The 12,172-nt window shown below is 40.1% G+C and overlaps 3 protein-coding genes across 3 annotated transcripts in view; 1 reads left to right on the forward strand and 2 right to left on the reverse strand.

Moving 5' to 3' along the window:
- Positions 1–5,500, reverse strand: part of oma1 (OMA1 zinc metallopeptidase) — a 32,529-nt gene extending 27,029 nt beyond the window's left edge. Inside the window, exon 1 of the mRNA XM_056480971.1 lies at positions 4,742–5,500. Within this exon, the coding sequence (XP_056336946.1) occupies positions 4,742–5,160 (419 nt within the window). The 5' untranslated portion in view covers positions 5,161–5,500. The remainder of the gene's footprint in view (positions 1–4,741) is intronic.
- The window catches only part of bpnt1 (bisphosphate nucleotidase 1), a 70,948-nt gene that overhangs the window by 15,526 nt on the left and 43,250 nt on the right, over positions 1–12,172 (forward strand). The window lies entirely within an intron of this gene.
- The window catches only part of mysm1 (Myb-like, SWIRM and MPN domains 1), a 29,295-nt gene continuing 24,427 nt past the window's right edge, over positions 7,305–12,172 (reverse strand). The window contains exons 19-20 of the mRNA XM_056480968.1: positions 9,952–10,009; positions 7,305–8,416 (exon numbers count right to left, since the gene is read on the reverse strand). Of these exons, the coding sequence (XP_056336943.1) occupies positions 8,096–8,416; positions 9,952–10,009 (379 nt within the window). The 3' untranslated portion in view covers positions 7,305–8,095. The remainder of the gene's footprint in view (positions 8,417–9,951; positions 10,010–12,172) is intronic.

The raw sequence follows: 12,172 nt of genomic DNA on the forward strand, positions 1-12,172 counted from the left end.
AAGGTGGCAGTAAAATTGTACGCTATTAAAATTTTAAGATTTTATTAAGATTAAGATCTATTAAGATTAAGATTTAAAATCTATTAAGATTTTGAACTTTCTATTTACCAAAGAATGCTGAAAACAATGCATCAGTGTCCATAAAAATATTAACAGCACAGCTGGTGATAAAATAAGAAATAGTTTTGAGCAGCAAAAACACTCAAAAAAAAGGCATTTGCTGTTTGTTCAAACTACTTATTTAAAATGAGTTGAAACAACAACATTCTTGAGGTTCTTTTTGAAACAAATTGTTTTATGTTCAATCCACTTAAATCTGTTAAACTTAATACTCATTCATTCATTTATTTTCAACCACTTTTCCGGGGCCGGGTCGCGGGGGCAGGAGTCTAAAGACAGAACCCCAGACATCCCCAGACACTTCCTCCAGCACCTCCAGGGGGATCCCGAGGTGTTCCCAGGCCAGCTGAGAGACATAGTCCCTCCAGCGTGTCCTGGGTCTTCCCCGAGGCCTCCGCAGATGCCCGAGCCACCTCAGCTGACTTCTCTCGATGTGGAGAAGCAGCAGCTCTACTCTGAGCTCCTTCCGGGTGACAGAGCTCCTCACCCTATCTATAAGAAGGATGCGCCCTGCCACCCTGTGAAGGAAACTCATTTCGGCCCCTCACCCGTGAACAAAACCCCAAGATACTTGAAATCCTCCACCTGGAGATGGCAAACCACCTTTTTCTGGTGGAGCACCATGGCCTTGGACTTGGAGGTGCTGATTCTCATCCCAGCCATGTCACAGTCGGCAGCAAACCACTCCAGTGCATGCTGAAGGTCCATGTTTGATGAAGCCAACAGAACAACATCATCTGTGAAGAACAGAGATGAGATCCTATGGTCCCCGAAGCGGACCCCCTCCAGCCCAAGGCTGTGCTTTGAAATTCCGTCCATGAAATGATGAACAGAATTGGTGACAAAGGGCAGCCCTGCTGGAGTCCAACATGCACTGGAAACAAGTTTAACTTATTGCTGGCAATGTGAACCAAACTCCTACTCGGTTCATACAGGGACAAGACAGCCCTTAACAGAGCGCCTCTGACCCATACTCCTAGAGCATCCTCCACAAAATGCCACGAGGGACACGGTCGAATGCCTTCTCCAAGTCCACAAAACACATGTGAACTGGTTGGGCATACTCCCATGAACCCTCGCGCACCCTGGTGAGGGTAAAACTTAATAAGTTAACTAAATTGGATTTGATCAACTGGTCTCTGAACGCAACTGACACCATCTTCTCGACGAGAAATTTGGGCTCGGGAGAACCCACTTGTCCTGCGGGGACGTTTGCAGCTGGATACGTGATGGACAGGTGGCGCATCGTGTGCCTGGCTGCTCCGTCCCTGGAGGATATTGAAGATATCTGTCTATTCGGAACTTTGATAACAGGGTTTCTGCTGATTGGGCGATGAGGGGCCCTGGGGTATCGATGATTGATGAAAGCGGTCAGTGCAGCTCAAACCCCACCAAGCTGGCCGGCTTGATTGAAACGGTGGTGAGCAGGGTCGCTACAAACCAGACTGCAGTCTTAGACCACAAATTGAAAAACATCGGTGGTGAAACTAGTGGCTTTGATTTGGCCAGACCTGGAGATCAGTGACGGACATTAAAGATCTGTGAAATTGGCAGATATTGACCCAAATTTGAAAACTTCTCTATCAGCTTCCCTGTGTTTTTCCTGCCAGACGGCCTCGGCTGGAAACAAACAACTTCTCCCGGATAGCAAGATAAGGAGACGCTCTGAAAATCCTGCTCCCTGTTAAGGACACCTGTTGGACTCTACAAGCTTACACACACATACATACATACACAGCTACAGATAGACAATCACTTCCTAGCCCCACATCCCTCGCCTTCATGTGCTTTCACCCACTAGAGTGGGTAGGTGGGTCTGTGACCACCAGCGCTCTTTAGCTGCAGGACCACATGGCTGCCGCCCTCATCGCCCACATCCCGTTCCCATCCTCTGTTGCAATGTTATGCCCATATCTATGTGCTTGATTGCTGGGGCTTTTTTTCTCCCTGATCTCACACTGCCCTAATTCAAGGACAGTGTGAGAGGGAGTTTTCTTTCGCCTCTCTCTCTCCCCAAATGTATCTTATTTCCTTTTTCTAAACGCTACCTCTCGTCAACCTGTCTTCCCCTACATGAAAGTGTATGTGACAAATAAAGGCTTCATTGATTGATTGATTGATATTTTCTTCATGTTGTACACATAAGGTTTGTGTGAAAGCCAGTATTTTCACAGTGTGAGCACAATAAAATGATTTCTAGTTATTTGACTCTGTAAACTGATGCTGAAAATTCAGCTCTGCCATCACAAACTGAATTTTATTAAACATTTCATTTAACCGTTACTTAAAAATGTGATATTTCACAATATTATAATTACTTTATTATACCCATCAAAAACATATATTTAAAGAGCCCATATTATACATGAAATAGGGTCATATTTAGGTTGTAAGGGTCTCCAACAACAGTCTAATATGCATGCAAGGTCATAAAACACTTTGATGGTCTTATAATCTGCATTTATTTTTACCTAATTATCCCAACGACTCCCATATGAATCGTTCAGCGATTCATTTGTTCCCAACCCCCTCCTCGGCGCGAAGCTAATCTGCGCTGATTGGACCGATGACAGCCTGCTGCGATTGGTCGACAGTGACAGGCTTCAGCACGAGACAGAGTGAAATGCCCAGCTGGTAATCAACAATATAAAAGTAGTCACAGTGCACACGCGCTTCATAGTGTAAGGCTTTTTTCACACACACAACCCTCCTCAGAAGAACTGGGGAGATCGACACGAGTCTCTCTCTCTCCCTCTCCCTCTCTCTCACACACACACACAACGCTCCTCAGAAGAACTAGGGAAAGCGACGCGAGTCTCTCTCTCTCTCACACACACACACACACACACACAGCTCCTCAGAAGAACTAGGGAAAGCGACGCGAGTCTCTCTCTCTCTCTCTCTCTCTCTCTCTCACACACACACACACACACACAACGCTCCTCAGAAGAACTAGGGAAAGCGACGCGAGTCTCTCTCTCTCTCTCTCTCTCTCTCACACACACACACACACAACGCTCCTCAGAAGAACTAGGGAAAGCGACGCGAGTCTCTCTCTCTCTCTCTCTCTCTCTCTCTCTCTCTCTCTCTCTCTCTCTCTCTCTCACACACACACACACACAACGCTCCTCAGAAGAACTAGGGAAAGCGACGCGAGTCTCTCTCTCTCTCTCTCTCTCTCTCTCTCTCTCTCACACACACACACACACACACACACACAACGCTCCTCAGAAAAACTAGGGAAAGCGACGCGAGTCTCTCTCTCTCTCACACACAACGCTCCTCAGAAGAACTAGGGAAAGCGACGCGAGTCTCTCTCTCTCTCTCACACACACACACACACACACACACACAACGCTCTTCAGAAGAACTAGGGAAAGTGACACGAGTCTCCTGTCTCCTAGCTTACGATCGATCGCCATAGCAATGACAAACGGCAGTGGAACGCGAGCTCACAAAAGCCTTTAACGTTAAATCCGTAAACAAAGCGGCACGCGTCGCGTTTTTAACGTGGCTTACATGTGATAAGAGAATATAAAGAGTAACCGCGTGTACTGTACCAGGTTAACAACTCATCTTTGGGTAGAGACTGTCAATATTATCCATCTGAGCACAGCGTGACTTCATTCGACCGGCGGCGTCTGTGTGTGTGTGTCTAGTGTTTTTTCTGTGTTAGTGGGCGGGGCCGCAGGTTTCAAATCTCCCTGGTTTGCGCGCGTAACTACTGGCGAGGCTTGTGTTTCGTGGCTGCGTCATCGCGAAACACCTAATGACTCGTTATCAAGGCGACTCGTTTGAAGCACTTTGAGTCGACTCTTTTATAGATGAATCAATAGTTTTAAACACTGTACACTTACAGATTTAAGCCTTAGCTGGATATTTCACTTCACTTAGAGCTGTGTTACACACTACATGGAAGGGCATTTTCAAAAACCCATAATATGGGCTCTTTAAATAAGAATTTATCTTCCTCTGAAATTATTAATAAATTGATATTTTTAAGATCGATTTTAAAACATCACTGGTATAAAAGAAACACATGTATAGAATATTAAATATTTGAATATTCATAAAAAACAGTGGCACAGTGGGTAGCACATTCGCCTCACAGCAAGAAGGTCGCTGGTTCAAACTTTGGCTGGGTCAGTTGGCAGTTCTGTGTGGAGTTTGCATGTTCTCCGGGTGCTCCGGTTTCCGTCACAGTCCAAAGACATGCAGCACAGGTGAATTGAGTAGGCTAAATTGACCGTAGTGTGTGAGTGTGTATGGATGTTTCCCACTGATGGCTTCCAGCTGGAAGGGCATCCGCTGTGTAAAACATATGCTGGATAAGTTGGCGGTTCATACCGCTGTGGCGACCCCAGATTAATAAAGGCACTGAGCCGAAAAAGAAAATGAATGAATGAAATAGAAAAACAAAAAGCTAATTAACCAAAACCTCAGTAAACAAGAATGAAAGAAACAAATTAGATGATTAATTTAATAAAACATGAACTAAACTACAAAACTAAAATATGTATTATACTGAGAGAGAGCAAATCATTTTTGGACTTATAACATATCCTCTTTCGGCGGTATTATGTCATACATATTATTGGAAAGCTCTGTTTTAGAGACTCACCTGCCCAGTATGATGGCCATGATCTTCTGCAGGGGCTTCAGAACCATCCATAGCAGCGGTAAAGCAGGTAAAGCTCTCCGCCTGCCGGAGGTGTGGAAGCCGCGCGTGCGCTGAAAGACCACCGGCGCCCGACGAGCTGCTGGAGCTCCGATCCTGAATGAGCTTACACGTAAACTTACGCATCTGGAGGACCTGAGACTGACACATGAAGCAGAGACACTGACAGACCCTCTTAGCTTTAATGAGGAAGAGGAGTTTATCTTTACAAAGTAAGTCCGAGCAGATACAAACAGTGACGGACGGCAGTGAAAGAGTCTCTGTCCGCAACATCTGATCGCCGAATGTGTCCCCAAGCCGTTTAATGAGGTTAAAGTGGACAACATGTCGAGTTTGACGAGGCGATTACAAATCTGCTGCATTATGAATCTACACTTTTAAGTTTTCCCTCGTTTGCTAAAGAATTATAGTGGCCAGCTAGGTCACAACTGTAAGCATATATGGTTACATTATCCAATAAAAATCACAAAATATATATCTAATGTCACTCTTTTGAAGCAAGTGCATATATGTGAAGTCCACATAAGTGTTATGATCGAGTGACGTTACGCTTCAGTTAGATCGCTAAAACTTCGAGTGTGGCTAACTCCTCTTGAACACAATAATTATCGACATTATTCACTCATAATGTTTATATCTGTCTGTTTTGAGAAGTTCTTCATTCATTGTACTGTTGTCCTCGAAACTCTCCTCAAGTGCGGCAGTTAAAACACTCCGTGTGCGAACAACGACCCTTTACAAGAGTTCCGACTGTCAGTAACTGTACCAAAGTCTCCTTAAAATTATTATATCGTGTGTTCTATAAACGAATTACCATGTATGTAAACATTCAGGATGTGCGCGTAGCGAGGTTGCAGAAAAAAACCCTGGAGCGCTAGCATTTACAGCGAGGTAATGACATCCGATCTGGTACAGAGTTTGTTGTTGTATTAAAGATAGTCTTAAGTTGATTACATTTTATATGTATTATTTACATAATACTTTCAGCATAATAGAACAGCTTGTCACCCAGTGATAAGCCCAATTATTTTGCTAAATTAACGTTTAAGTTAGTGTAGTTCGTCTGACAGGTCCATTTGCGATAGCACCCTCCCAATGGATATTGGATAAGATGAAATGGCCAAACATCCAGCCCGAAATATACAACTATCTCAATAAAACTCATTCATTTTTTGATGTATTTGTTGGGGAGTTAATGTGTCGATGAGTCACACACACTGTCGTTCCAAAGTTCATGCACGCACACACACCTTTGCTGTTTTTGCATGCAAATGTAACAGGATACACGTTAATATCCACTGCTGTTTGGATATCCGTTATGTTAATGTACAAAATAAGTGAAGTTTATTTCTAAACTAATTTCGAGAGGATCACGTGCTTATGATTGCCTGCGGCTGGTCCCCATTATTCAATTTATGATTCACCAATCAGACGATTCCCAAGTCACTATAAATACCCTAAGTTCCATATAACAGCCATCTTCATTTTGAAGAATCCCCCCTTCCACTCCTACTCCTTTCCTCGATGGGTGGCTCTGTGGTTAGCGCTGTTGCCTCACAGCAAGAACGTCACTGGTTCTAGACCTTACCAAGCCAGCCGACATTTCCGTGCGGAGTTTACACATTCTCCCCATGCTCAAGTGGGTTACCCCCGGGCCACCCGATTTCCTCCCACCATCCAAAAACATGCAACTTAAGTTAATGGACTAATCCAAATCGGCACCATATACATGCTCCTAGTAAGTAATCTCTTAAGAGCAATCACTATCTGTTCGTTAGCTACTACAGCAGGGGAGTTCTCGAGATCTACCTGAGCTCAAACTCCCCTCTCGCCTTGCAAACGGGAGGGAGCCCCGGGCTCGAGGATCTTATGAGCTCAGGGCTCTCTCCTGGGACAGCATGCCAAACAAGCTTTATAATCAATCATCAGCTAAGAGTGAACTCTTGAAACCTGATTTAATATGCACAAACCAGGACTGAAGTTTCTTCTTTTCTAATTGTACTGACATGCGACTGTGGTGAAAAAGTAAAGATGGTAAAAATCGCTGTAATTTATTACAAACATGCAGTTTTAAAAACATTTAAAACTTGTAAAACTCACTCTTGATCACATTTGATGATGATTGATGATCACAGAGAGCTGAACAGATCTTTTAATCCAACTTTGCGCACATCCTGTCTTTCTGATATTATACGTGTTACTAGAAAGACATGCTAATACACTGCTGTCAATCAATACGGTGGGCGGGGAAACTGCACTTCTACATCACATTGCGGTGGACCTCAAAATGGGAGGGATTTGGATCTTTTTTTAACGTCAGGAAATTTAAACGAAGCAACTTATTGTCTTTATATCACCCCAATATGACTGAACACACTATACCCACACACAGTTCTGTTCAAACAGCTTACAAAAGATGATTTTCATCATAGGTGCCCTTTAAATGACTTAATCACATATATTAGAGTGGATTCTTGTGTACTACTGATTAAAGAAAACACACAGGGAGAGGACATATTTTCTATTTTCGTCAATAACTTCATAATGCATATTTATACATTATACACATGTTCATATGTATTACTTTTTATTTATTTATTTATCTGAAACTTTGACCTAAAATCTCAGGAGGGCTTCAAATAACGGGGTTTAGTTACACCAATTGAACCCCTAATAACATATGTGAACAGTTATATGTTTGTTAAAACCTCAATTACAGTACATAATGCTGCCAACGCTTTCCAGGTTTGAAACAAGTTAGGTAAAACAAGTAAATTCAATATGAATAATTATCTAATGCAATAACATAACCCATTAAAAAAAGCACCTCATCTGACTGAGCATTTTAATATGTAATATAATCTAATTACAAGGATATTTGGGAGTAATCCATATTGAATGTAACCAGTTCCAATACCCACCATTAGTTACTATTCAAATAAGCTGTGTTTGGTTAAAACGAACCATGAAAAGTGTCACCTTTTGCCAGTCATAAAAGTCACTTCCTTACTCCAATATTCAATCTATAAAAACGTCCTTGCACACTTGTCATCGAACCACAATTCAAAATGGGTCTACAAAACTGTTGAACTTTACTGACCTACATTAAAACTTTAAAACCTTTAAAATGCGCCTTTGTGGTTAAACTCAACTTTTATAAAAACGAAATAAATTTAACCTATAAAATTCTATATGCATCGTTTCATACAGTTTTGTGTGATGTTATACGCACTTGTCCTCTGAAGGGATCTTTAAGATACTTTCTTCTGTTCAAATGGGTAGCTTTACTGTTCTCGTTTACACAGTTTCTGCACTGGTAGATTGCATAACGGCCTCGTCATTTTCTTCTTCATCACAGCTCTGGTCAAGTTTGTCAGGTCCTGTGGTGTTTGGTTCATCGTGGCCGTCAGACGTCTCCTCTGTAGCGCTGCTGCTGACGGGCTCAGAGGAGAGGAAGGACAGTAACTGAGGCTGTGTTGCAGTTTCATGGAGATGAGAGGAGGAAGAGCCGGTCTCAGGAAGAAAATGTGTGTTAAACAAGCTTTCTAGCTGCACCAGGAAAGTCTCGATGTCCCCTTCTGAGAGCCTCTCTAAAATCGTTCGTAATGATAAGAGCATCTGTGGACAGACAGACAAAACAAAAATGTTTTTTGGCAATTTATTTCCACAAAATTTGCATTATTTGTGCAAAACGTTAGTGTGAAATCAAAATGTACAATGTTTATTAGGTGAACAATTTATCTGTTTAAGTGAATCCACTGAAACACTTTTAATGGTAGTCTTCTACTAGAGGTGTCAGTGTCAGAATGGTTAAAAAAACACTATAGTATTTACTATAAATGACTATAGTATATTTTAATGTGGGTGTCTAACAGCTGAAAATAGATCTGATAGCAGATATCGCAGCCTCTGTTACTTTTTACCTTGCACATTTTTGTTAACTTTATTCGTTTAGGATATACGTTTTTACATTCTGATTCCAATGCCTTATTATTAAATTGTTAAAATGACTATAATTAAATGAAACATTGTTAAGAATAAAATATTATGTGTTCTTTGGAGTCTACTTGCATCGTGATGATATTATATTGTCATTCTTGGCATTATTTAATGAGTGGCATAAAATGAAAGTAATGTAGTTTATCGCAATATATCGTTCATGGTGTAATATATCATAAATTAAATTAATTAATTTAAAGTCCAGTTGTACCAGAACGTCTTTTTGTCTTAAACATGATAACATATTTTATTACCATGGTGCAATTTGGTGCAGTTGGTACAGTTTGTTTATGATGATAGTAGTCTTATTATTAAAGTAAAACTTTACAGTACGTTTCCATTAGGTAATGTATTTACTAAGATGAATTAAAGTGTGAACAATACTTTGTACAGCATTTATTGATCATATTTCAACATTTACTGCATTATCAAAATCTATAGTTGTGCTTGTTAATATTAGATGCTAGGTAATAATGATTAGCAATGAATGAATGTATTTTCATTAATCTAAAAAATATAAATACTGTAATACATGTAATGTTTATTGTTTGTTCATGTTGGTAAATACATTAGCTAACCTTAACTAGTGGAACCTCAATGTAAAGTGTTACTCAATAATAGTATTAATATCATTCATTCATTTTCTTTTCGGCTTAGTTCCTTTATTAATGCGGGGTCGCCACAGCGGAATGAACCGCCAACTTTTCCAGCACGTTTTTACGCGGCGGCCGCAACCAATCACTGCGTGAGTTATTACTATCATCATAAACAGATTGTATGGCTTCCTAAAATGTGAATGTGATGTACACTGAGACACACCAAAAAAAAAAGAATCATATTGATTAACTTCAAAATGGAACTACTTAAAAGTTCATATTTTATGCCATTTTAATTTATTAAAATTTTTTTTAGCATCAACTACCTTAAGCATTCATTTAATATTGAGCGTAAACCGTTAGTACAAGTATTCGTTTTTTTTTTTGTGGGAATTCGCTCATGCTCTCATTCCATCATCTTTTGGACATCTGCAGAATTTTTACATATCACTCTTTCTTGGTATACAGGCAATTCGATAGGCCAGTTTGCCTAAAAAGTGTCTTGTAATCTTTAATATGCAGCGGGTGGTCTGTGGGTTGATGAATTCGAAACTTTACCTTTTCCAAGCAAGTCAGTGAAGAATCTCTTCGAAATAGCCTGTCCATTGGTACACTCCTGAAAGAATGAAATATAATAGCCATACGTCAGAGCTAAGCAAGCTGTATAGGAAATTTTGTAAAATCATTTATTGGAAAGTCTCCTTTAATTCGGCTGGTGAGACAGTTTAAAAATGGTTTTAAAAGACAACACATATTCTTACCAAGGCTACATTTGTTTGATTATTAATACAGTAAAATATTGTTAAATGAGACAAAAATGTAAAATAATGTTTTTTGTATTTCTATACATATATTTTACATGTAATTGCGTATGTAATTGTCGAATGTTTAATGGAGGAATTAAGTCTTTAGTAGCTGGGTTTTCATCAGCATTTGTTAATATGAGAAATGAAAGATGGAAACGTCAAATTTCAAATAAAAATATCTTAATTCGCAAAAAAAGTTTTTACGCTTGTTTGAGGGGGTTGAGGACTACAGTTTAATGCAAATAATGGGAGAAGGAAAGCATATGCTGAATAAACTGACGTTGCGAACATTCCACCTGACATTGCGAACATTCCACCACTTGACTAATCAGCTGTCTCCATTATTCTTGCATTGTTTACTGTTGGTTGCTAGACTACCAATGGACTGATTTCAGGCGGCCGCCATTTTTAACAGCGAAATCGAGGCGGCAGTGGGAAGAAATCCGGAAGCATCGCCTGAGTCACACAGGAATGTTGTGTACCTGACTGTATATCTTATCAGCGAAGAGAAATCGACACAAATTTATACTTTCACCACCTTCCGAATGACTCAAAGGTCCGTTCTGAATGGAAAGTGAAAATAAAAAAGGGATATTGGACCTCATTTTCAGCTAAGTTAAGGGAAATGTCATTAGTTAGCTAACGTTTTCTTCCCCAAACACACATTTTAGATGTTAACTCAAGTTAATGAACTGATTCTTTAACTATATTAGACTTGTCACGATACTGAAATTCGGTACTGAAATAAAAAAAATAAAGAAAGTCCATTCCCAGTTAACATTTAAGGCACTGTTGATGGCGTTCTTAAACAGCGCTGATTTGCCATTGTGTTCACCAGTGATGGCCATGAAGGTCATCAGTTCACCGCACTTCACCGATGTTTACCGAGCACAAATACAGACGAGCGATCCGCTGATGAATCGACTGATCTTCATGGCTTTAAACGCTCCAATGTCCGTGTATCTGCGTTTGCACTCGATGAAGAGCGGTGAACACATGACCTTCACGGTCAATCACAGTCATTTCTGTTGAGCACAGGTGAATACTATGGCTAATCAGCGCTGTTTATGAGCGTGCTCAGCTGCGCTTAAATGTTAGCAGGAAATGGACGTTTTTATAACTTCAATAGCAGGACAACACTATTACAGACAACACGAGGGTGTGCTACAGAGGACTGCATTGTTTTTATTGCTCACCGGGTTACATTGGCTGAAGTAAAAAAGCATCCCTATGGTGTTTACCTGCTGCCATGAACTGAAGCCTAGGAGGACACTTGGGCGTATTACTCTGAAAGAGATTGTGATGTTGTTTGATGCCTAATGTGCTTTTAATTGTTTAAATTAAACTGAACTGAATGATATTAAAGTGATGTTTACACCATATCTGAATTTGGAAATCGTGGCAAAAGCTGGAGGTTTGTAGTACACAGCCTGTTGCTGCAATGTTTACAGTGCTGATCCTATACTTCCGGGTTTCTTCCCACCGCAGCCTCGCTTTTGTGTTTTAAAATGGCAGCCGCGTGAAATAAGCGTATACTACAATCAGTGACTCTAACAAGTTAATGAAAATGCTCCTGAATCATATTTGTATTTTTTGCAAACTTTGAAAGGATTTGCTTCAAGTTATGATATAAACCTGGCTAGTGTCACTTGATCCTTTAGAAATAGTTATAATATTTCGAAATTTTCATAGAAAAAACAAATATTCAAAGGAAATATTGTCAGAGATGTTTATATCATGTTTTAGACAACAAAATACCAATGTTTTAGCTTAAGAATGGGTTAAGTAATCAATATTTGGTGAATAACTTTGATTTTCAATCACAGCTAAATAAAACGTTTGTTTTTTCTGAATAAACTCTAAACACAACATTTTTTATTAAACATTGGAAAATGCAAAAATGCAAAGGGGGCTAAAAATTTTGACTAACTGTATGTTATTCTCAGATAACTAACTGAAACCATTAAAACAGG

Source organism: Danio aesculapii, chromosome 20 (genome assembly GCF_903798145.1).
Source record: "Danio aesculapii chromosome 20, fDanAes4.1, whole genome shotgun sequence".
Classification (NCBI taxonomy): Eukaryota; Metazoa; Chordata; class Actinopteri; order Cypriniformes; family Danionidae; genus Danio; species Danio aesculapii.